The sequence below is a fragment of the Ursus maritimus genome, assembly GCF_017311325.1.
Source record: "Ursus maritimus isolate PB19 chromosome X unlocalized genomic scaffold, ASM1731132v1 scaffold_X1, whole genome shotgun sequence".
In the NCBI taxonomy this organism is placed as follows: Eukaryota; Metazoa; Chordata; class Mammalia; order Carnivora; family Ursidae; genus Ursus; species Ursus maritimus.
In genome coordinates this window covers 86,603,377-86,628,828 of record NW_024423319.1, presented here as the reverse complement: position 1 = coordinate 86,628,828, position 25,452 = coordinate 86,603,377, and the positions used below count along the sequence as shown (strand labels likewise).

Genomic DNA, 25,452 nt, shown 5'->3' with positions numbered 1-25,452 from the left:
AAAAAAAAAAAAAAAAAAAAAAAAAAAAAAAAGAGTATATTAATCTTTCTCTACTTTGAAAGTCCTTATTAAGGGTAGTTTTAAAAAAACACAGTTTTTATTGGGATGCTGATACCAGATAATGTCCTACCCTGCTTTTACTTTTCTGAAAGGAGAAAAGCCCTTTATATCTTACAAATATATATATATATATATATGTATATATACACACACACATATACATACACACACACTCAAGTTGTATGTTAATATATATACATATATGATATACATATATACAATATGTATATAAGATACATATATATGTATATATGATACACACATAAATGTATATATGTACATATAATACATATGTGTGTATGTATACATATATACACACACACACACGTATGTTAACATATAGGTTCGCTCTGTGTTTGAAAACCGAGTCCCAATTCACAATAGCTATCGTAAATTGTACCCTGACTGGGCTTGCTATGGGCCACACAAACCGAAGCACTTCACATGCATGACACCATCTCCTCTGTGTAGTAATTCTCTCGGTCACTGGGTAAAGAGGAGACAGTGGAGCTCAGGGAAAATACATGTGGAAGGCCTCTCAGCCAGGAAGTGTGGAGCCATGTTTCCCAGCCGAGCCTACTGGTCTCCAGAAATATAACTGCCCAATTATTGAGCCTCTTCGCCTGAATTCAGTGCTTTTGAAGGCCTACCAGGTCACAGTTTTATGATAAGCCAATGTCCTAACCCTGCAAATGGAGAAACGGAGTGGCGGCCCTGGAGGGCGTTGCGTGGGCCTTCCATCCAGAGAGACCGCAGAGAAGAGCTGACAGCCGTCACCGGCCGTACTTTCCGGCCATACTCTGCCCAGGCTGTTTTCCTCCCGATGACAGTGCAACAGGGGCACCAAAGCTGGGCCACTGCTGCCTGACATGGCACTTCTATGGGCAGCCCTTGCTCTCGGGCTCCCCATCGGCCTGGCTGACACCTTCTCAGAGCTGCACTGTGTCCTGAGGCCTTTCACGCCCCAACCTTCTTCCTTCCCTCTCCTTTCTCAGGGGTCAGACCTGAATCTCAGGTTCCCCACCTGCTCCTGCTCCTTCCCCGTTTATCCTTCGTGTTTCCCCTGGTATGTCCCTTGCTTGTCTAATTCAGCCTTGGCACCTGGGGCTCAGAAGACCCAAACAGACAAGGATGATGGGATATACACAGAGAGACTGATCTTAGCAACTTACCCCTGAACATTTTATATGTAAATGAGACAGAACTGGTACTGTGTGTGTATAGACATATAGACAAAAGTTACAGATATAGATATAATTGGCACATAAACATTATTACTTACTGGCAAACTTTTTTTTAACGATTTTTTAAAATTTATTTGAGAGAGAGAGAGCATCAACAGGGGGAGGGGCAGAGGGAGAAGGAGAAGCAGACTCCCTGTTGAGTAGGGATTCCCAACACAGGGTTTCATCCCAGGACCCTGGGGTCATGACCCTAGCCAAAGGCAGATGCCCAACCGACTAAACCACCAAGGTGCCCCCTTACAGGCAGACTTTTAAAATAAATTGTTTCTAGGGGCGCCTGGGTGGCTTAGTCAGTGAAGCGTCTGCCTTCAGTTCAGGTCATGATCCCGGGGTCCTGGGATCAAACCCTGCGTCAGGCTCTCTGCTCAGCAGGGATCCTGCTTCTCCCTCTGCCTCTGTCCCCCCCGCCCCCGACCGTGCTCTCGTGTGCTCTTTCTCTCTTGCTCTCTCTCAAGTAAATAAAATTTTTAAAAATAAAATAAAATAAATAAAATAAATTGCTTCTGGGTAGATTTTTCAATATTAGGCAATGTCTCTCAAGTACACGTTTGCACACCAAACCAGTCCACACTTGAAATCAAGATTTCATCAATACATTATTTTTTACAGAACAGCACGGCCATACTCCGTACTTTTAGCAACAGCACCCAGCTACCACCTTGTTTCAAACGGAAAAAAAAACTCCCAGAGCTCACTGTTGCCAATTTGTCCTTGAATTCTTATTTAGGCCTCAGGTAGCTCCTGTTCTGGGAAGTTGCAACCCCAGCAACTATCGGGTTCCCTTGGGGTTTCTGTTTGTTCAGTTCTTGGCCTTCTGTGTAGGCCTGTGCCAATTAACGGGGACGGCACAGTGTGCGGCACCAGATTTTCCTCCTCTCCTATAGTCGCGGAATCTCTTTATGAAAACATTGGCAGCGTCAGCAGAAAACCCAGGAAACTTGATTCGACCCGGGGCCTGCCTCCTGCCTGTGCCCGGCATCCGTGCCGCTGGGCAGTGGAGGACCCAGCGTGTAAACAGAGGAGACCGGGACGTGTGGCCAAGTCGCGCAGATCCATTATTCATGGCCACGTGCGTGAATGCACAATGGAAGACCGGTGGGAAGAAGAAAAGGCCTAGAGAAAGAAAAACACAGGCTGCAGAGCGCCGAGGGGCAAGTCGAGAGTTACACAGTCAGCTCACCTTATGCGAATTCGCTTCCATGTAGTTTAAGGTGTACTCGTCGGCACTGACCAAAAGAAACAGGTAGCCATTCACGTTCACTTTGGCTCCGATATACAGCTCCTCGGCCTTGATATATTCCGATAGTTCACTTTTAAAGACCTCTTGTCCGGGCTTCTTCACACGGATTCTTTTCAAGAACTTCCCGCCAGTAATCCCTAGAGAAAAAGAGAGAAGTTAATGAGTAGCCTTTATTCGTTAAAGAACCGTACAACCTGCCTTTAGAGCTCGTTTGTGCTCAAACACAGACCGGACAGCTTGGCTTGTGACCTCACACCGCCTGTTCTTCTCTGACCTGAGGCGAGAATGAGGCAGTGCCTGAACAACAGACTTCCTGGGTGAATGTGTAAAGGAAAAAAAGAGGTTCGGCATCCCAGCCTTTTCTTTCCTCTCTCTACTCCCTTCCCAATCCAAACGCTTAAATAAACACTTAGTAAGCACCTGCTATATGCCCAGCGGCATACCGAGAACCAGGACATTAGGAAGATACCCCGCTTCAGAGAACGTGGGGACGGTACCCCACGTTTCTACGGTACGTGGAAAATTCCCCCACTTGAGCTTATTTCCACCTAATTGTCCCAGAGGATGTCTTGTATTTATCCCGACATGCGGATTAAGTGTAGGACGCCCCGCTTCTGGAAAGGAGCTTACTTAACTGTTTGAAGATAACTCTGGGAGTCCCATAACTTTCTTTTCCCCCCTACAGGCTAAATATCTTTGCTTCTTTTAGCGATGCCACCTACTTCTTACTTTCCAGAATTCTGACCCATTTCATCTGCTCTCTTCTAGGGATTATTTGGGCTTATTTTTGCTTTTTGTTTTTGTTTTGTGTGGCTGCTGGAAAGCAGCAAGCGGCACTGAAGATGAAACTCCAGTATCTTCTCGCTGCTCCTGAACTGAAAACCTTCAGCCACCTGAATACAGCCTGAAGCCAGATGAGCTCACACTCCTGCCACGTTCAAACACCAGAGGTGGTGGGAAGATACGGGCCTTGTAGCCAAACACAGCTGGAGTCCCATCCTGGCTCTGTCACTTGCTGGATGCTCTGGAGGAGTTTTTTAATCTCTTGGAACCCCTCTGAATTCTCACCGGTGAAACGGGAATCAAATTCGTAGGGAGCCGTGAAAATGTGCCTTTCAGATCACCTATTGAGGGGAACGTAGTTGACAGAGGCCCCCGTGGCCATGCTCTGAGACCTATCCCTCGGGGTCCCCGTCAGCCTTGCTGAAACCTGCTTAGAACCTCCCTGCAATCTAAGACTTTCTTTCCTTTCTTCCTTCCTGCTGTCCTTCCCAGGAGTCAGACAGGCACTGTAGTCTAACAGCTCTCCTGGCCTCTTCTGGCTCCTTCCACAGTTTCCCTTGCCAGCATTTTCCCTAATAAATCTCTTGTATATTCAGTCCCATCTTGGAGTTTGCCCCCTGGAGGATCATAAAACTTAACCTTGTGAAGTTTTTCTAAGGATGACAGTAGGTAATCATGGCTGCTAGCATTACTAGGAAGCCTGTAACTGACGTCTATCAGCCTGTTTTATGAATGCTGCAATCTGTTTGGCCATCATCTTCCCCACTCCAGATGTACAGAGTTGATTTTTTTTTTGGTAGGCTCCACACCCAACATGGGGCTTGAACTCACGACCCTGAGATCAAGAGTCACATGCTCTACCAAGTAGGCTCCCCCAGAGTTGATTTTTTGACCTTTAAGACCATGACTTCCTACTTACTCCTATTTGATTTCGTATTTTAGGATTTGATCCATTATCCAAATCACTATGCAGCCTGACTTAGTTATACAAATTATTCCTTACTCATTGGTGTGCTGAGTGGCTCATAGCAGCTCATAAGGGAGGACTATTAAAGTTTTAGGGATTTTGCAAGCCAGTTGTTAGTGTTGGTTGCTTGAAATGGATTATGGTCGAGGTATCTGCCCCGTGACGACTGGCAAGTGTTATAGATCAGGGCTTTTAAATTTTTTTTCAGAGAGTCAATTCACCAGCACACCACGGATTCTTCTTCCCAAATGTGTGTTCAGCACAGATAAAAGTTTTAAATGTGCTGGGACAAAGAGCAGAGCCCTAGAGTTCCACAATCCGGTAAGTCAAAATCGATGGCTCGCCTCAGCAATGTCATAGCGTCAGCACACTGCAGGGACGCATTCTGTGGGACTGGGTGCTGCAGCCTTGGCAAGAGCCTCAACGGACAGAGAAGCCAGAGGGAGACAGACTTTGAAGATCAAATTTTTTAAAATCTGGATTGTCTTAGAGTTAAGCAAACATTTTGTAAGTGGTACTATCAAAAATAGAGATTTCCTTTTGTCTTGCTGTCTTTGCATGGAACTGGTGGTAGACAGACCATGGTTCTGAAGCCCCTGGATTCCACAGAGGAACCTCAGAGGCCACAGCGGAAAGGGGAATGGCTTCCAAAAGGAGGCATCCAGAGTCCCCCAGCCCTGAGCCAACCAGACTGTTCCTGTTCCTCTTTCATCATTTTATATGTCTGGGTTCCCATGTAAGAGAGCTTTGTAAAATGAACTTTGGTGGTTAAAAAAAAAAGAAGAAGAAAAGAAAGCCACTATCTTAGTCATCTAGGCTGTAAAATCAGACCACGCGCCCTAACTTTCAAAATGAAGAGACAGTTACTTGTTCTCAGAAAATTGCTCTAAGAGCTAAGCCTCCTACCTGAATTCTTCTCTATCGGCTCAAACACTGAAATCGTGTCATCACTGAGAAAGTACGAAATAACAAACATCCTGTTCAGGTCGGCACATTTATGTGTGAAGAGTTTTCCAAAAAACCGGAGTATATTGCTTGTATTGCCATAGCTAAATGGAAGAGAAATAAGGGTTACAGCCTTATTACATATGTAAAAACAAAACAAAACAAAAAAACAACAACCTCCAAAGGTGTGCTATTTTTTTTTTTTTTTGAGGTATAATCGATTTACAACATTGCATTAGTTTCGGGTATACAACGTGATTTGCTACGATCACCGAAATAAGTCTGCTCACCATCATCACCCCATATAGTTACACATTTTGTTTCTTGTGATGAGAACTTTTAAGATCTACTCTCTTTGCAACTCTGAAATATGCAGTACAGTATTGTTGACTATAAACACCATACTGTATATTACATCCCCAGGACTTATTTATTTATAACTAGAAGTTTATACCTTTCCACCCCCTTCGCCCCTTTCCCCACCTCCCCCATCCGCAGGTGTGTACAGTGGTTTTAAGAGAGTAGCATACACTCTCTGAAGTTGAAAAAGTTCAACCTTCTTATTAAGGCTTTAGATCTATATGCAGAGGCATTTTCTCAGTTTATTCAAATCCCTCTTATGCTTTAGATGTCCAAGGTAACCCCCTGGGAAAATGTACCCAAAACAAATGTCATAAACACACTCCTCAAGCCAGCTGCATTGAACAGCTGTTTCCTACTCACGAGGCTGGTCAGCGACCACAACACTCATGTCAGCAGGAAGGACAGCACCTGGCCTTCACTGGTCGAGCAGCAAGAGGATGTGTCCTGCCAGTGCCTGGAGCCACGACCCCATGTCCACCTCCCACGTTCTCAGGCCCATTTCCTTGCTTCCTTCCAGCCCCACATCCTCTCCTCCCTGAGCCACTCCCCCAGCTCCCCAGCATCCCTCCAACTCCCTTCAAGAGAAAAATTACCTCTTCCCTTTCAAATGCTAGATTAAATAATGCTAGATTCAATACAGCACTTATCACCCATATTGTGAGTGGCTACTACAGGTCTGTTTTTCTAGGGCAAGGACTGCGCCTCATTAACCATTGTCTAGTATGATACTTTTTACATTATAAGTACTCAATAAATGTTGGTAGAAAGTTGTTGGAAGATCCACGTAGATTGAAATTTGCACTCAGAATTCTATGCACGAATAGAATAGTCCAGTAGATTGAAGAAGGGATCAAATTCTAGAATCAAAAGTTCCCCCAAGTTGACTGCCTGGTCATTGAGGAAATTAATTTCTGGTCCATCAGCAGAAGCATGTCTGTGGAAATCAGCTAGTGAAAGGTGGCCTTTGTAAAATACTAAACCCGTGGGGAGGTCTTTGGTAACCAAAATCATTACCTCAAGGAGGTGCAGAGTAAAATAAACCATGAACTTCATCAGTTCCCTGTCACAACTCAAAGCAGGGAGGCCCTCACTTTCAGATTCTCCTATGCCGAAGTTCATTCTTTCCTTGTGGTCGCAGAGATGAAAATACGACAACAACAAAACAAAACAGAACCCCTATTTCCGATTTGCTTTTTTCTGCCCCTTTCTCTGACTGTCCAAGGAGGCAGGGCTGAAAATGCATGGCGCCAAGATTCCCAGCTACAACGGCTTAAGGCCTCGCGTGAGGTGGAAAGTAGCAGTTTGGGGGGGCTCGCCTCTGGGAACCCCGGGGCAAAACAGCCAGGGCTCCATAGCTCTGTCTTCCTAGTTCCTAGCTTCCCTGGCTTCAGAGAGACCTCAGAAAGCATGGGGGCAGCTATATCTTGTCAGCCATCTTCTCTGGTACAGAAGTGGATTTATAAGCAACAAACAGATTTGGTAACCCCCGTCTCATGAAGGAGCCATTAACTTTTACAGATGGTGGAAATACCACTCAAACGACTGAAGTAGGTTTAACAAATGAACACTACTATAAATTTAGCTTCTTAGAACTTACATACATTTAGAAGTGTGTATGTTAAGTGGGTTTTTCATGTTCAAAATGCCATTTTTCTTCTCACCTAAGTCTTGTGTTCTGGAGAGCTCGTCAGTCAGGAATATAATTTACTCAAACGCAATCTTTAGAGCAGCAGTTCACAGAGTTTGTTGTGTTTAAAAGTCACCTGGGGAACTTGTTAAATATACAGAATCCAGAGTCCTACCCCAGAGATATGGATTCAGTAGTTAGCTTGCATCTCCAGAAACCTGCATTTTTAATAAGCTCCCCAGGAGGTTCTGATGAAGTGGCCCCCAGAGCACACTTTGAAAAACACTGCAAGTATCTTCAGCTATTTCCTTGACTAATCAGCTAATTATCAAAATTCTCTAAACTCTCTTTTTATCACAATACTCCTCACACTCAAAAAACTAGCGTGTTCCCTGCTTCCTATTATACCACCTATATTGCTCCGTCTGGCTTTCTGGGCCATGGATAGGTTCAGATACACACACACCTACAGCTACTCGTCATAACCACGCATAACATACAGGTGACCCTTACAGGTCTGAACTGCACAGGTCTACTTATACGCGGATTATTGCTGTTGCTGATTTATGAATACGGTACCGTACAAGGAATCACTTACTTGCTCATCCACTTCTCAGTGTATATTCACTCCCTTGGTGATCTCTTCTAGTATCAAGTCTTTAAAAACCATCTACAAGCTAATGACTTCCAAACGTCTATCTTTAACTCAGACCTCTCCCTCCAACACCAGATAGAGATATAGATAGATATAGATATAGATATATGTTATATATCTCCAAATACCTACTATCTCCATCTGATAGCTAAGAGACATCTCACACTTTACTTGTGCCCAAATCTTGCTCCAAACCTGTTCTACCTACAGTCTTTCCCATCTCAGTAGACGGCAACTCTATCCTTCCAGTTGCTCAGGCCAAAACCTTAGGAGTTATCCTTGACGCCTCTCTACTTTCAGACTTCATGTCCAAATCTGTCAGGGAACCCCATTAGCTCAACCTTCAAAGTAGTTTCAGAGTCAGCTATGTCCGCTAAATCCGAGCCATCGTAACTTTTCTCTTGGACTACTGTGGCGGGCTCTGAACTACTCCTTATTCCCACCATTGCCCTTCTGCAGTCTATTCGCAACACCGCAGCTGGAGTGATTCCTTTAATATGTAAATCAGATCAAGTCCCTCCCCCTGCTCTGATTTCCCAATGGCTCCGCTTATCACTCAAAGTCAAAAGAATCCTTATGATGGTCTGCAAGGCCTTATGGCATCCAATCCCGTTACCTCTTCTAATCTGTCTACTCTGCCCTTGACTCACGTCTTCTATCCATGTCAGCCTGCTCCTTGCTCAGGGCCCTTACACCAACTGTTCCTTCTACCCAGAACATATTTCCTCTCCTTAGTAAGGCCCATCCAGACCACACTATTCTAAAAATGAAACCGGGGGTGCTCCTCAGCCCCGCCCTACCCGTTCCTCTTTATTCTTCTCATAGCAACTTATTACCTGCTTTACTTTGTCTTACGGTACTTGACACCTTCTCCATACTTACAGAACGCACTTCTGTGGCATCTGAAGTGTGCACTGTCTGCCTCCCCCAGCTAGACTGTAAGTTCTAGGAGGGTAGGGCTGCGTGTCTGTTTTGTTCACTGATGGATCCCAAGTCCCTAGGTCAGTGCTGGGCACACAGGCAGATACCCTGTGAATATCTGTTGACCAGGAAAATGGATGGCTCTCTCAGAGCTACGTGCGCACTGAAAACCTCAAAAACAGTGAGAGCGATACTCTTGGGGCTGGAAGAGACGTGAAGGCTTACTTTTATTGATGAGAAAAACTTTTTAAGAGAAAACAGCATGACTGATGGAGGCAGCAGGTGGACAACATCTGAAGCAAATCCGAGATTAAGATTAAACCATGAATTTTTGGATGCTCTCTGGCAATGAATAGCCCAGGTCTGGGATGATAGCCTTCCTGGTGGGAAGTCATCTGTCTCTTCCATACATGAGAACCAGAAGGATGAAGCCTATTCTACTTGGTTATTTATCCATTCCTTCTCTTCTCGGACAAAATATTTAATGAGCCCCAAGCATGTAGCCAGCGCCGTTCTAACTCTGAGGGAAGCAGTAAAGCCAGTCCCTGCCCTGAAGGAGCTCATAATCTAGGGGGACACCATGATTACATAAACAAGTAACTGCCACACACTGTGATAAGCACAGGCTCTGGGGCAAGAAAGGTAAACCCCAGGAGTCAGACTTCTCGGGGTTTAAATCCTAGTTCAACCAAAAATTAGCTGTGTGAGCTTAGGCAAATTGCATAACATCTCTGACCCTTGGTTCCCTCATGTGAAGAATGGGTACAATAATATTATTTACTTTATGAGGTTGTTTTGAGGAATACGTGAGATCAGGTATTATAAAGTAGTAAGCATACCATAATTACAAGCTGCTTATTACTAATGGTAATATTATTATTATTATTACTACTATTACTACTACTACTGCTACTAGAGGTATGACCAGCAGAGTATTGTGGGCGCACAGAGAACACAGTAACTAATTCCACCAGTGCAACAAGAAAGATATTATTCTGGTTCTCCCGAGTCAGACTATAAGCTGCCCAGCAGGCCACCACAATGAATTTTTACCCAGAAAATAAAGGCCTTCATTCCATCAAAAACCTCATATGCTCTAATTTGGAACCATTTCCTCCTCCAGCGATTCAAAGTAGATCACCAGTAACCTCATACAACGATTAGCACCCAGGAAATTTCTAACAGCAACCGACGTATAATCAACATATGTCACACACAACTGCACATCTCAATTCACAGTTTATTTGCACGAAGAAACAGTTTTTTGCCTGCTTTGTGAGATCGTCTTCCTTAGGTTCTCACAGTTTTAAAACCTTGAGTTATTCAAACTCATGTGTAAGTCTCCAGCTGAATGTGCCAGTTACTATGGAAACAAGGTCACTGTGTGGGAGGAGCTTGAGGGAAGTGTATTCCTGGCACCGAGTGAGCAGTGGACAGAAAGAAACAAAATTAGACACATTTGTGCCTGTACCACCGTTGTCCAGCCCCGACAGCAGGACGAGAACGTGGAATGCTGTCTACAGTCCGGGCTCTGTGGGCAAGTTGATGCAGTGTAGACAGAAAGAGAGACTAAGGCAACTACCCACAAGGAGCTGTTTTCCGCCTGGGTTCCAGAAGCAACACCCTAGATCACATTTCATCTTGTTTACTTATAAGAAAAATTCCCTCTCCTTTTACAATAGGGACATTCTTCTTGCCCGCCTCCTTCGGGTGGCTGCCCTAAAAAACAGCAGTTAGTGAAAAGTATCCTGCCCTGGAACCTCACTGTAAACTCTGTTATCCATAAGGAGGATGGAGTCTGAGCTGGTGTCCCTCTTATGTGATTGACAGCAGTGGTTCTCAAAGTCCGGTGCGTATCAGAACCCTCTGGAAGGCTGGTTAAAACATGGTACGGAGATTTTTGCCTTAATAGGTCTAGGATGAAGCACAAGAATTAGTGTTTCTAAGCAGAGTGGGGACCACACTTTGAGTAGCATCAATTCTAAAACCTAAAAGAACAGAACTCTAGAGAAACAAACTGAGGGCTTCAGAGGGGAGGGGGGTGGGGGAATGGGATAGGCTGGTGATGGGTATTAAGGAGGGCACGTATTGCATGGTGCACTGGGTGTTATACGCAACTAATGAATCATCGAGCCTTACATCGGAAACCGGGGATGTACTGTATGGTGACTAACATAATATAATAAAAAAACATTAAAAAAAAAAAACCAGGGATGTACTGTATGGTGACTAACATAATAAAAAAATATTATTATAAAAAAATTTAAAAAAAAAACAAGTTATAGCAAAATAAATAAATAAATAAATAAATAAAATAAAAAAACAGAACTCTAAAGTCCTTCGAAATAAAGGATTGGTTTTTTTTAAAGATTCTATTTTTACGCCATCTCTACACCATCAACGTGGGACTCAAACCTGAGATCAAGAGTCCCATGCTCCACCAGCCAGCCAGGTGCCCCTTTTATTTCTTAGAAGTTTGCAAAGGCCATCACGTCATGGCAAAGACAACCTTTCAGACATTCTATACAATTCTTAATATATTTTCGCCATTTTCACAAATACGGCAAAATGATTATTCTATGTCAAAATGTTCTACGGCTGTATCTGATCCCATTAAATTTATATCACCTTCAGGGTGCTGTCTTTTTCATCTCCTGCTCCTGGTCTTACTACATGTTGTTCCCTTTATCATTTTTCTCCACTGGTTCTCCTAACTCAGTACTCCCCTCACACAGGACTTGAATGTTTAGCCCACATCCTATTCAAACACCTGCAACATTTTCCCACCACTTGTCCCCCCAACTTCTTTCTCCAGGCCTGCTCTCCCTGCAGAAGTAAAAAAGGAGCCATGGGCAGTGCCCACATTCTATATGCAGGATGGAACGGCAGATTTTTCCTTGTATATATTAGGAATACTTTTGAAAGTCCATCTTTTGAAATTATAGTCGGCCATGGGAGCAATCTACAGTTACTAAACTCAGCTAAACTTCTCAAAGGAAAACAACATTAGTTGTCAAATAAGAATCCGAAAAATACTTCAGAGTCACTAAAGCCTCTAGACCAAGGGTAGGCAAACTACAGTGTGTAGATGAAATACAGCCAGCCACCCGGCTTTGTATGGGCTGTGAGCTACGAAGGGTTTCCACGTGTTTAAATGGGTGAAAACACCAAGAGAATATTATTTTGTGATATGTGAAAATTATATGAAATTCAAACGCCAGTGTCCACACACAAAGTTTTCCAGGAACACAGTCACACCGTTGTTTGCGGACTCTATAGCTGCTTTCGTGCTACGACGACAGAGCTGGCTGGTTATCACAGAAGCCGTATGGCCTTTGAAGCCAAAAATATTTACTATCTGACTCTTCAAGAAAAATTTTGCTGACCCCTACTCTACACCACTTCCTAGGGACCACCTTGAGGAGATATACGTATGGAAAGGCAACATAAATTGGGGATAATATAATTTTAGGGGCTTCTAGATGACACATTAAAATAATCACTCAAGTGCTCACTTCAGCCGCGCTTATACTAAAGTTGGAACAATACAGAGAAGGTTAGCGTGGCCCCTGTGTCATCAGGATGACAAGCAAATTCGTGGAGTGTTCCATATCTTTAAAAAATATAAATAATAAAAGAAAATAACCATTCAGTGGTAAGGAAGTGGAGAAAAGGGAACCTTCGCCCACTGTTGGCGGGAATGCGAACTGGGGCGGCCACTCTGGGCAACGGTATGGAGGTTCCTCAAAAAATTAAAACCACCACATGATCCAGCCATTCCACTTCTGGGTATATATCCGGAGGAAATGAAATCACTGTCTCAAAGAGATACCAAGACATAGAAGCCACCTAAGTGTCCAGCAACAGATGAATGGATACAGAAGATGTGGTGTATATATACGCAATGGAATATTATCCAACCATAAAAAAGGAGGAAATCCTGCCATTCGCGACAACATGGTTGGACGTTGGGGGCATTATGCTAAGTGAAACAAGTCAGACAGAGAAAGACAAATACTCTATGATCTCACTTACGTGTGGGATCTCAAAAAACCAAACTCACAGAAACAGATCAGATTGGTAGTTGCCAGGGGTAGGGGGTAGGTGGTGGGGAAAATGGGTAGAAAGGATCAAAAGGTACAAACTTCCAGTTATAAGATCAATAAGTCCTAGGGAAGTAATATACAACATGGTGACTGTAGTTAACAATACTCTATTGTATATTAAAAAGTTGCTGAGGGGCGCCTGGGTGGCACAGCGGTTAAGCGTCTGCCTTTGGCTCAGGGCACGATCCCGGCGTTCTGGGATCGAGCCCCCCATCAGGCTCCTCCGCTATGAGCCTGCTTCTTCCTCTCCCACTCCCCCTGCTTGTGTTCCCTCTCTCGCTGGCTGTCTCTATCTCTGTCAAATAAATAAATAAAATCTTTTAAAAAAAAATAAATAAAAAGTTGCTGAGAGACCAGATCTTAAAAGTTCTCATCACAAAAGAAAAAAAACTATAACTATGGGAGGTGACCGGTGTGAACCATCTTCTGGTGGTGATCGTTTTTTCAAAATATATACATATCCAATCATTATGCTGCACACCTTAAAATTATATAATGTTGGGACGCCTGGGTGGCTCAGATGGTTAGGCGTCTGCCTTCAGCTCAGGTCATGATCCCAGAGTCCTAGGATCGAGTCCGCATTGGGCTCCTTGCTCAGCAGGGAGCCTGCTTCTCCCTCTGCCTGCCACTCACCCTGCTTGTGCTCACTCTCTCTCTCTCTCTCTCTGACAAATAAATAAAATCTTTTAAAAAATGATATAATACTATATGTTAATTATACCTCAATAAAACTGGGACAAAAATAAATGAAATAACCATTCAGTGAAGAACCTCTTAATACTTGCATGTTAATCAATTTCATTAAAAAGGTACAATGGCATGTTCCTGAACTTTTAATTACGCAAGCTGAGTGTCATGTGTTCCGCCAGGAGGACTACAGTATAAACCCCACACACATCTGGGAAAGACCACACTGAAATCATGGTTCCCTCAAGCACCTGTCTTTTTCCAGGAACTTCTGGAAGTTCTTCTGGTAAGGTGTGGGCACGAGGCCTATGCAGGAGCGGAGAGAATCCTCTTCAGAACCAAAGCCGGTGTAAGGTGGAAATTTCCTTTCTATTTTTGGAGGAGGTGGAGCCTTGCATGGAATCGAGGTGAAGTTCTCTATAACAAAACAAAGGCAAACGAAACATCAATATTTTTTTTGCCCTGATTGTGGCTGTTTTGAAAGGTTTGTTATGTTTTCAAGATGGACATGGAGATCTTTGTGGACTATTTTAAACTCTTTCAAACAAAACACAGCAAAATCCTGTGAGGGTAGGTTTCAATCATGTTTACAAAAACCACAGAACTCACTCAATAATCGCCATTGGTTCAAGAGAGAGAAAGAAAAAAAAAGAAACTGCCTATGTCGAATAAGTAAACATTTATCTTTTGTCATCACACCCCCATGTCTGACTATTTTTCGCTCTTCCCTGATTTTTCCAATGATACGAAAATTCAAACTTGGAAGTTTTTGCCACCCCTCCCTTGTTTTAACCTGCAGCTTAGCCCCCTCCTGTCTTCAGTCAACACTCACTCTTCAAATTCCTTTCCAAAAAGGACTGACTCCTGACTCTTGCCTTTACCTTCCCCACCTGCTGTCCCCTCCTCCTGGGTCTGACTTTTTCCGGCCTCTCTCTTTCCTCCAACTCAACTCCAGGCCACGGCACTTCAGTGTCTAGTGACAAAACAAAACCAGAACTTCTCACCAGCCACCACTCTGGGTTGCTCTTGTGACTGCCCAAGACTGCAATTGTACTAAAATGTGACAAAGCAAAAACAAAACAAAACAAAACAAAAAAAGCCCAAACACAAAACACACACATACACAAATAAAACCGAAAACAAATACACAAAACTTTAAAAAATAGTCCCTGCTTACTCGCTCAAAGGGGGTGTTACGTGGAAATACCATTGATTTGTTCTTTCCGTACTTATCGTCTGTGAGGAAGGAGAGATGGGCAGAGAGCTGGCGACATATCTGTCACAGCTTGGCAGCTTTCGGGCCCGCATTTGTGAGGGTGTGTGATCTCTGAGAAGCAAGTGGGCTCTCCAGAGCCCAGAGCCCGTGGAACCGATAGCTCCAAGTCACTTACTTGTGTTTGTCCCACCACAAGGGGCAAAGAAAACGCCAGGATCTTTCTGAAAGCAAAACACAACAAAACGACTCATGGAATCTAATTCTACTTCTTCCCCAAGCTCGAGACCTAGCCCATAGGTGATGCCATTCGGGACTCAAAGCAGTTCCGTACAAGCGAAGATTTCCTTTTCCGCCGTCAAAGTCCTAACAGAAGCAAGAGTATAGATTTGGAGAGCACACCTCTACAATTGAAAAGGTGCCTCAATTTGTCATCTAAGGCAACCTAACTCTTCAAATCGAGGGATTTTTTTTTTTTTTAACTGATGGATCAAAAGGCTAAGGGTCTGAGGCTGTTTCTAAGTCTGACTTGAAGACATTTGCAACTTTCACATTTCCTAAGACTTCCTTATTCCTTAGCCTTGTGTGAAATCCCCTCAAGCTTAATCCCCAAAACAGTATTGTTCTATCCTAACAGAAACTGTTCACAGAAGCCATACTGGCAAAGAGAATGCCATCAAAGATTGCTCACTGAAAGGGAGCAGCCAGGCAGCCAGTACAGAAGTGACTGGTGAGCCTCTCCTATTGCTATTTTTGTGGCAATTAAAACCTGGGTAATAAAGAGGAAAGTTCAAATCTTGGAATTAGGCAGAACTGCAGTAGATCCTATCATTGCTAACTGTGAAATCCAACACGCCACTGACTGGTACTGTCATTTCAGGGAAAGGACCATAGGCTGGCAGGGAAAGCTCTATGCGATGATTAGAAAATTGGGGCATGATCCGTTTCTCGTAACAGGGGACATATCCACACGGACAACTCTCTATACTAATCTGAAGAGTGTAACCAAAAGAGGACGCGTACTGAATCACCAAGTAATTAAGGATGCATTCTATACCTCCCCCCCAAATTATAGGTTTTATAACAGCGTTGTTTTCTCAACTACATAATTTTTGCAACAGATTTAAGTAACAAAAGAACCAATTTAGAGCTTTCCTCTGCACCCACAGTGCCATCTAGTGTATAAAAGCCGAGAACTGTTCCACTCCTTGCCTGACTTTTTGTCCCGTGTACATCTTTCTGGATACTCTGACCCAAGAGCTCCTTTCTCTAGGTAACTGTGTACATTCGCAAGGCTTGGGACTTGCCCTTGAATATGTTTCCTGTCTTTGGTGTCCCAACATCCCAGCATCCTGCATGTTTCAGGTATTAAAAACCATTTTCTGAATACATGAAAAATGATACGTTTCTGTACACAGCATCTTCCCACATATCTTCTTCAACGGCACTCTGCTGAACTCTGGGACACCTCTAATTCCAAGCAACTTGTAAAAACATATATACTGAATGTCTAGCCACGATTGACTAGATTCCAACAAATTTGCAGAAAGGTGATCATGTTTTTCAAAGGCATCTTAATGACCCTTCACAGTGATCTACTATTTGTCACCTCAGTTGGAAACAGTGCTGGAAAAACCCTTCAATCACCTCAAAGTTCATCTTGTATGGTCTAGTAACCCCGAAACGGACTCAGATTTGGGGGAGGCCTGGAGCTCACATAATTTGAGAGAAGCTCTTCAATACAGAGAACGCCAAATGATTAAGACAAAAATCACGTGCGGGGCCTGGGACTGGGGCTCCTGCCAAGGAAGAAGCCCTAACACTCAAGCTTCACGAACATCAAAGCAAATCCCCCTCTGCTTGTACCCAATACCCAGGTCAACTGATGTGGGTGGGATGTTCATTTCTGGGTCAGATCACTAGTGAATCGCTAGCTAGAAAATCCTTTGGGATCACCCATTCCTCAGTCCTCTGTGCTTCATAGGGGAAGACAAAGGGGCAAAACTGTTCCATCCATTAAGGCCACGTGGTACAACCAGAAGCAAAGTCTACTTCGTCATTGCAGCCTAGGATGGCTCATTTGCTGAATGACCATTAAACGCCTATCTTGGATGTCCCACTGCTTCCGGCGCCGAGAGGTCAGCGTTGATCGAGAGTCCAGCAATAACAGTGCAAAATTAAAGATGGGTTAGGAATTGTGCTCATCCTTCATTGGCAGTACAGCCTAGTAAGTATTCAAGAGCAATGGCAATGGCTGGCCTTTTGTTTGTTCGGCTGTCCCAGCCACAAAGACTGGAGGACCCTATAGCAAAGAAATAATAACCCAAGGCCAGAATTCTAGGTAAGAGCAGTTACATTCGAGTCCCTTTTCCTTCAGTGAAAGAAACACATGCTGGAGCCCCTGGAGCCTTTTCTAACCTTTATGCTTCAGGAAGGTCCAACAGGCCTCCATCTGCCAGTCCGTGTTCATCCACACGAAATAATGAGGGAGCGACATGCCGCTCCCCAGCAGGTGAGCCGGGGCCGGCGGGATGGCCAAGCTGCCTAGTGGGGGAGTCACATTGGAATGTTTTGTGCAAGAAGTCGACGGAATTGCTTTCTCCTTGGAATCCTTAAACGCACAAAAGAATCTTCTCCTTTTAGGAGGCAAATTGGGTTTTACACCAGGGTACAGGTATCTCTTGGGAAAAAGCACCAAGGCTGCATTTACGAATCTCCCCCTTGGCTTCCTCTTAGGAAGTCCCCGGTTGTGTGGTTAGCACTTGTCAGCTCCTTCTTGTGGGGCTGTGGAGTGGAGACACTAGGCATCCTACTGACCACAATTACTGACACGGAAGGAAATGTGACCTCAGTTATGGACGGGACTTTGTTCGGGTCTGAGCTTCAAGGATACCAAAGTACGATGTAAACACTTTGGTCTTATGAGTTTGGAGAAGCAGATGAATTATAAACAAAATGAAAATGTCAGAAGTAACTGTACCTAAGTAACATTAAGCTTATTAATTTAACCTTACCGAAAAGTCAGAAAAGGCAATGTAAAGATTGTAAGAGAACATGGATTCACAACCCGCCCACGCCCCGCCCCCGCTGCATCACAGATATAATTTCTAGTCATTACTTACATTAAGTACACTGTTGTTACTCAAGAAATGTTGTGTAATAATAGTGTCTGTTAAATGGGATATTTTAACATATGTTATGAGAAATATAAAAAGTCAGCGTGACTATAAAATGCATCATAATTTTGCATTTGCATAATTTTCTGTTTAAATGCATAATGCGCGTGTTATATCAGCTTTAAAGGCACAAACTACTTTTTTTTTTTTTACATAATACATAATCCTATAGAGTGAACAAAAGAAGTGAGCAGAAAGAAATTAAGCACCAGGGCTCAACAGAAATGGACCGTCGGCATGTGAAGCAGATCCGTTTGCCGAGGACGGCTAGATTAGAGCACACCAGTGAATTCACTCTGCCTCTGCAAGGGCCCTGCCAACATGTTAAGAAACTAACAATGTACCATGTCTCCCCAGCACCATGTTCATTTTCCCAAATGCCACCTTTATAGTCTCCAAATCAAGTGGATGGAAAAAACATCAACCAAATGTTGGGCTCTCGGGTTGAAGGGATCATATCATGTTTTGGAAACTTTGCCCCACACTTTATGTTAAGATAATCTTTCAGTAGGACACGAGTCAATGTTTTTGGTTAACTCATCTTTTATATATGTATTTTTTTCTAATTTTAAGTCGACACTGAAGACTTATTGATTCTAAACAGGCACCGACATTTCTTAAAAACCATATTCTCCTTCCCAAAGACCTATGGGCCACTAGCAACTTCTTCTACGAGAGCTGCCACATGCACATTCCTGGCAGCCTCTTGTTCACAGTCCCCAAACCCAACATGCCCAACAGTGTCCACAAAAGAGAATAAATGTTAGGAGAGACCACCAATTTGGCCCCATAGGGCCCACACATTTTGACTAATCTGGCACACAGATGCAGTGGAACAAATTCCCTTAATGAACAGTGAAATTCAAAGTGTTTTTTATTCCAACCTTTTGTGTGTGCTATGTGCCTTCTCCCATGATATAGACTCCCAGGACAGAGGGTGCCTGGGTGGCTCAGTTGGTTAAGTATCTGACTCTTGGTTTCGGCTCAGGTCGTGATCTCAGGGTTCTGGGATCGAGTCCTGCGTTGGGCTCCGCACTGAGCATGAAGCCTGTTTGAGATTCTCTCTCCCTCTGTCTCAGCCCCTCCCCCCAGCTATCGCTAAATAAATAAATAAAATCTTAAAAAAAAAAAAAGAGATTTCCAGGAGGCCAGGAATACTACACAAAGGGACACCAAGACGCATGAGGTAATCGTCTCATTCTAGAGAAAAAGCACCTTGTCTTTTAGAGAGCTGTGGTTGCTTCTGGCTTCTATCTCATCGTTCAGGGAAGTGCGCTTACATGAACACTCCAAGGTTCGGAGAGGAGTGCAGAAGTAAGCACTCCCACCCCAGCCAAACCCCACCTGGGAGGTCAGCAACGCCCGCCACCCCCACTTAGCCTAGCGCCAGCAGGTACCTGGAGCAGGGCCCAGGAAGGGGGCAGAGCTGGCTGGCAGGTTTCACAAATGAGGGGTTTGTTTTTCAGGTTTCATATCAAATCCTCCGCCTGCTTCTGTGATTCTCATAACACTGTCCAACGTGCTGTAGGTTTCTGCTCTCCTTCCAGCCTAAGAAACTCTTTAACTCTGTAGCTCCCACGTTCTACTACAATAACCTGTGCTTCATACGTTCTTAATAAATCACCCGTTTTCACTCTGAACCGAACTCATCTGAACAGAACTGATACCCAAGAAAAGAGAAAAGCGGGAAACGTAGCCGGGCTTCACCAGAAAAGGTAGAGTAAATTGGTACAAGAGAATTCCCCAGAGAACTCAAATAAGCACTATAGCCACTGTAGTAAGAAAGAATTCAGTGCAAAGAAAAGCATTCAGATTCCCATTTCAGTTGCTTGATCAGAAAACACTGACCCCATATTGCAATAAGGCAGGGGCTGGCTATAAAGGAAAACCGAAGACTGTGGCATCAGACGGGCAAGTTCAAATCTCAGCTCACCCTTTACTCATTGCATAACCTTCGACGAGTTAGCCCCTTTTAAGCCTCAGTTTCTTCACCTCTAAAATGGAGATAATGAGCCTAGAATCGTTGTTAGGAATAAGGAAGCCAACAAATGCCCGCCGGAGGGCAAATGCTCAAGAAACGGTCGCTATTATGAGCTTAGCCTTTCAAACCCAAAAGTAAAATCTTAAGTGGGGAACAAAGATTCGTACATTTTAAATGTTATTTTCTAATGGACATATGTATCACTTACCAATTCCATATTTCATCTTATAATAGCTCTTCGTAAATTCATCACAGTCACAAAGAAGCACTTTCCTTCCCCACACGTTGATGGTGGCTCCTATGAACAGGTCACTATCTTTGTAAAACTCTTGATCTACTTTTCCTAGCTAATAAAAACAAAGAAACAAAGTGCTGGCACCACAGACCCTCCATAGACCCAGGCATCCCTTCCCGAAAGAAAAAAAAATTGCCAAAAAAAAAACCACCACACAAAAACAAAACACCCCTCAATTATAACATTTATAACAGAATTTTTTAAACCAAACCAAGACAAGCAGTCGATGTTAACATTTGGAAAGTCTTTTAGTAATGCAGTGCTTGCAAACAGCGATGCAACGCATGTATTTATATACGCGCTTAAGCATGTTTCGTGTTGACAGACAGCAGTGCAATGCGTGCATTTATATATTCGTTCACTTCGTTCACAGTCAATCTCACAAGAGCATCTGTGACTCACTGCACATCTCAGGTTCCAGGAAAGTCACACTAGAAATAGCGCTGAAACGTGAGGTTCCTCACCATGTATTTATCCAACAGGTAGCCAACCACTCGGTTCTCTCCAAAGCCACCGTACACATTAAGAACGGTTCGATCTGTTATCTGGCCCGGCTGATAGACTCCAGGTGGACCATACTGGAAGACAAAATCCAAACAAGGTGTGGTAGATAGCTTAATAAGCACAAAGCCGGTCATGGTGAGGGGCTCACGTGGGAAATATGCATTATACACGAAGGGGAGCAAACACACCATCCCACAATATGCCCCTTGGGTGTACTGATTATTTTGAGCTGGTTATTTTTAAGAAACGCGGAGATGCTGAGTACAAGTTACCCTTCTGTAAAAAAACAAAACATTTACATCTATAAAGGAAATCTCCATTTGTAAGAGTGTCCCCCTCTGTGTACCAGGAAAAGAAAAAAGACTCAAAATCTCTAAAACCTCTGATTAATGGAAAAGACGACAACTTAAATCTTCATAACAACCTTCCTCTTGTTTACTGTGCTTTTCTTGGTGACCCCCTATAACTGGCCTCCTTCCCACCCTCCCCTGGCTACTTGTTCCATCTTTAGCTGGAGATGGTATTTAAGGTGGTGGCTTGGGCCATTTCAGGGAGTTATTCTGTTTTCCTGAGTCTCTCCTGCGTATACAGGAGGTATGCAGGTAATTAAACATTTGTTGGTTTTTCTCCTGTTAATCTGTCTTTTATTACCGGGGGCGGGGTGGGGGGATGGGGTGCGTGACATGGTCTCAGCCAAGAACCTAGAAGGGTAGAGGTAAATTTAGTTATCCTCCCCCGAATACAGTTTTTCTCTGCCATCATACTCCATATCCATCTACCTCTCCCTATACTTCCACACCCACCCTTCAAGGCCCTGATGAAGGCCCATCCTTCCCCTGACCCTTCCCAACCTCCTGGCCTGTCCCCAGTCCACACCTCCGTGGCACCTACCACACAGCTAAAGCACCTCTTGTGGTTCTCTAAATGCCTCATCAGTGGACATCTTTTCTCTTCACTAAACTACGAACCACCCCGAGGAAGAAACCATGCCTTGCCTTCTTTACTCAGCTTAGCATCCTGCCGAGTCCTGAGCTCAGAAAGCGTTAGCTGGCCGAGAGAGAGAGGTGGCATGGCAAGGCAGCAAGAACAACAGAGTGCAGTCAGCCTCTACCAGAAACCGTGGCCCGGAGCAACCTGGGATACTGCTCAGTTCCGCGCACCGGGGGTGGTCCCAGCAGCTGCATGAGCTGCGGGAAATCTCTTAACTAACCTATGTAAATTGCTAGTGATCAGTTTATCACATAGAGATGAGAAATCTGAATCATCCCTGATACGTGTGACATACAATGCAAGTTCAAATGTGTGAATTTATGAGGTGTGGGGTGTAAGTAAGCCACGTGACAGAGAAAAAAATGGTACACGTGGAGCAAATGCGCTCTTCGCTGCTTACTAGCTACAGGACTTGAGCCAGGTATTTACCTTCTGAGAACTTCAGTTTTGTCATCTAACTGCAATAATAGTACTGAGTCCTTGCTTTCTCAAAGGATGTTTGAGTGTCAAGGGAACACCTACTGCTATTTTCTCTCTCCCCCATGAGACTGTAAGTTCCGCGAAGCGGGACTTAATCCATTTTCTTTCTCACTGTAACCCCAGAGCTGGTACACAGTTGACACTTGATAAATATTTGCTGAATGAATGAATAAATGAAGCAACTGACGTCAAGACACACCGCGAATGTCAGGGGCATCATTATTATTTTATAATTAGCGTTATCGGTCAAAGCCATTCTAAAAACAGGCTTCCCAGGTACCTCCTGGCTGCCTGCTGTGCATACCCCAGAGCCCCCTCTGGGACAAATCCTGCCTCCTGCCCCCAGCCCGAGCAACACAGCAGGATTTCTGGTGGTGGGCTCAGAGAATCTGGGAGAGACTCCCATGAGGACTGAATAACCATCGGTTGTTTGTTTCAGAACTGAGCGCTACGGTAACCTCCTCAGTCACAGTCAGAAGAACGTTAAAAAACATTTTATCCAGGGACGCCTGGGTGGCTCAGTCAGCGAAGGGTCTGCCTTCAGCTCAGGTCATGACCCCAGGATCCTGGGATGGAGTCCCACATCAGGCTCCCTGCTCAGCGGGGAGTCTGCTTCTCCCTCTCCCTCTCCCTCTGCCCCCTCCCCCCACTCATGCACGCATGTGTGCTCTTTCTCTAATAAATTTTAAAAATATTTTTTAAAAAATATTTTATTCAAATAACAAATGAAACATATCACAGAGCTATGAAAAGGACTCCATGTTTTTATGTGTCTATAGTGTTTGTAGATTCTTAGTGGGTTTTTTTTTTTTTTTTTTACTATTTTATCCCATTTAGCTTTTAAAGTTATTTCCAGAGGGAGGCCTTGTTAACAGCATTTTAGAGATAGGGAAATACACTCAGAGAAGTTAAGTGACTTGCTGAAGGCCACACAGCTTTTAAGGGGCAGACCCATAATTCTAACCCTTCTACTGTCTCTGTTTCTGCCAAGTTACATTAGCTCTCAAATGGCCATAAACCTGTAGAAATCAGCCTCACAACTCTCTTTTAATAGTAAACAAAATGTAAAAGCTGTCATTGACGCGAGCCAGTGGCTAGTTGGTGACTGGTGGTTACTCTTCTAAGAGTCACTCCCGTGCACATGCTTATGGGGGGGGTGTGTGCATGTGTGTGTGTTCGTACATTCCCAACGCAGACCAAAACCATGCAATTTCCTCAGGAGGCTACAGAGGCCAGAGGCCAGAGGCCAGAGGCCAGTGCCCTACCCAAGAGCATGAGCAATTTTTTTTTTCAATTTTTAAGATTGACTTATTTATTGGCAAGGGATAGAGGGAGACAGAATCTTAAGCAGACTCTGCACTGAGCGGAGGACCCCGAGATCACGACCTGAGCCAAAACCAAGAGCCAGACGCTCAACCAACTGCACCACCCAGGCGTCCCACGAGCAATTCTAACTAGAGAGTCCTTTACGTTCAGAACACTGATTATGAACTCCATGATGAATAGGCACTTTCTCTTGCATTTGGCTTTCTTCCTTGACTTGCCTTAATTAAACCCAGAATGTTCCTACCTCAATTTGTCATATCCTCTATGGTACTTTCACAGATGCATCTTACAAGAGCGCACAAAACGGAGGTTTTCTAAACACATGTCCTAATACATGGTAAGTGATACCCAGTCCTGACATTCCAGACAGTGAGCGACGAGAGTCTTTGAGCGCCCAGGCAAACGCGGACCGGGGTTCTGTGTCCACTGCTCACCTTGGGGAGCTTTCTCCGCTGGAGGAACAATGACATAGCGTCCCGGCCAGAGTTGTGCGGTATCACTTCTTTGACTTCAATGGTATCATCAGACAGAAAGTAATGCAGAATGAGTTCCCGACGGTCCCCGAACACCGAGGCTGAGTCGTCCCACAGGCAGAAAAAACGTAAAACCTTCCTGTCGTACTCAAGGAACTGTTTCAGGGTGTCGAAGGACTCATAGGGACGTAAGGGCTCTCTGCAGTCTAGCGTCTGAAAACGGAAACAAAGGCAAGCAGAGCAGTTGTGCTCATCACTTCTGGGAGGCAAGCAAGCAGAGAACGGGAAGATACCCTGCCCCTTGACTATTCTGGGAGATTTTTTTAAATGTCAACGGACTAATGACATACGTGCATATACACCTACAGTTGTCACCTTAAAAATAGAGACAATTAACTAGTAGGATGCTTTTAAGATCGAACAGTATCTAAAATACACTTCCGTGATGTCTTTGAAAACTGGCTTTTCTCCAAGACTGAAAATTGCTGGTGACAGAAATTAGAACGGTAATTGCCTCTCTGGGTAGGGGATTGACCGGAAAGGGGAAGAAGGGCACTTTCTGGGGTGATGGAAATAGTCCACATCTTGATTTTTGTGTCACTTACTAAACTGCATACCTTTTCCAAAACTTGTTCATCTGTACGCTTAAGATTTATACGTCTGAGCCTATGATGATTCTATCTCAACCCCCCAAAAAACCTGTTTGTCTTTTCATATCTGTATATCCTTCTTATTCATACATAGATTTTTGTAAAAGTAAAAGGGAAGGAACATAGCCATAGTTTTATTTTACTGCAAAGCTTTACATACCAAGGATCTGGAAGGGCATGGAAAAAAGAGCAGAGCAAATGGAGAACTTCCCAGGCTGCACAGAACTTCTGTGTGGGTTCTGTCCCCCAGCCCAGGCACCCCTCCTTCTACGGGGCTTCCTGGTGGGGCTCTTTTTGCATGCTCTCACAGCCCTGTCTTGGAGCAAAACTGCCCCCATTCCATCTGATGTGGCCAAACAGGATCCTTACATAAGTAAGTGCTCACTGGCAGCGGAGAAGTAGTCTCATGTCGGGTTATGTGATCGTATTTGTCAACTCCCAAAATTTTCTATCTGTCCGGGACAGTCTAGGGGCAGACTTACTCCAAGACTGGGGGAGACGTCATCGCCCTCCAGAGGGTCTTATCCTTCTTCTGTATTCTGGATATTGAAATGAAATTACGGAACCTCTGCTTTCATTAACTGAAAAATGTTTCTTTGGCATTATAAGGCCTTTAAGAAATGCATTATTGATTATATACCATTGGGGCTCTTTTCAGTTTAAGTTAAATTGTTTAATTTTAACTTTATATTTGAAGGCAGCAAACACTGGAGAAGTAAATGCATTAAAGTCAATATAAAAGCCTCTTATTAAACTCCTAATTTTC

At 44.0% G+C, this 25,452-nt stretch overlaps 1 protein-coding gene and 1 non-coding gene across 2 annotated transcripts in view; one reads left to right on the top strand and one right to left on the bottom strand.

Moving 5' to 3' along the window:
- Window positions 1-25,452, bottom strand: part of EFHC2 (EF-hand domain containing 2) — a 195,873-nt gene that overhangs the window by 76,529 nt on the left and 93,892 nt on the right. Inside the window, exons 5-10 of the mRNA XM_040632735.1 lie at window positions 23,998-24,249; window positions 20,728-20,841; window positions 20,177-20,315; window positions 13,850-14,015; window positions 5,201-5,343; window positions 2,485-2,681 (exon numbers count right to left, since the gene is read on the bottom strand). Of these exons, the coding sequence (XP_040488669.1) occupies window positions 2,485-2,681; window positions 5,201-5,343; window positions 13,850-14,015; window positions 20,177-20,315; window positions 20,728-20,841; window positions 23,998-24,249 (1,011 nt within the window). The remainder of the gene's footprint in view (window positions 1-2,484; window positions 2,682-5,200; window positions 5,344-13,849; window positions 14,016-20,176; window positions 20,316-20,727; window positions 20,842-23,997; window positions 24,250-25,452) is intronic.
- LOC121103809 lies at window positions 12,313-12,422 on the top strand. Its single transcript, XR_005836090.1, has one exon. It is a non-coding gene; the product is annotated as a U6 spliceosomal RNA (small nuclear RNA).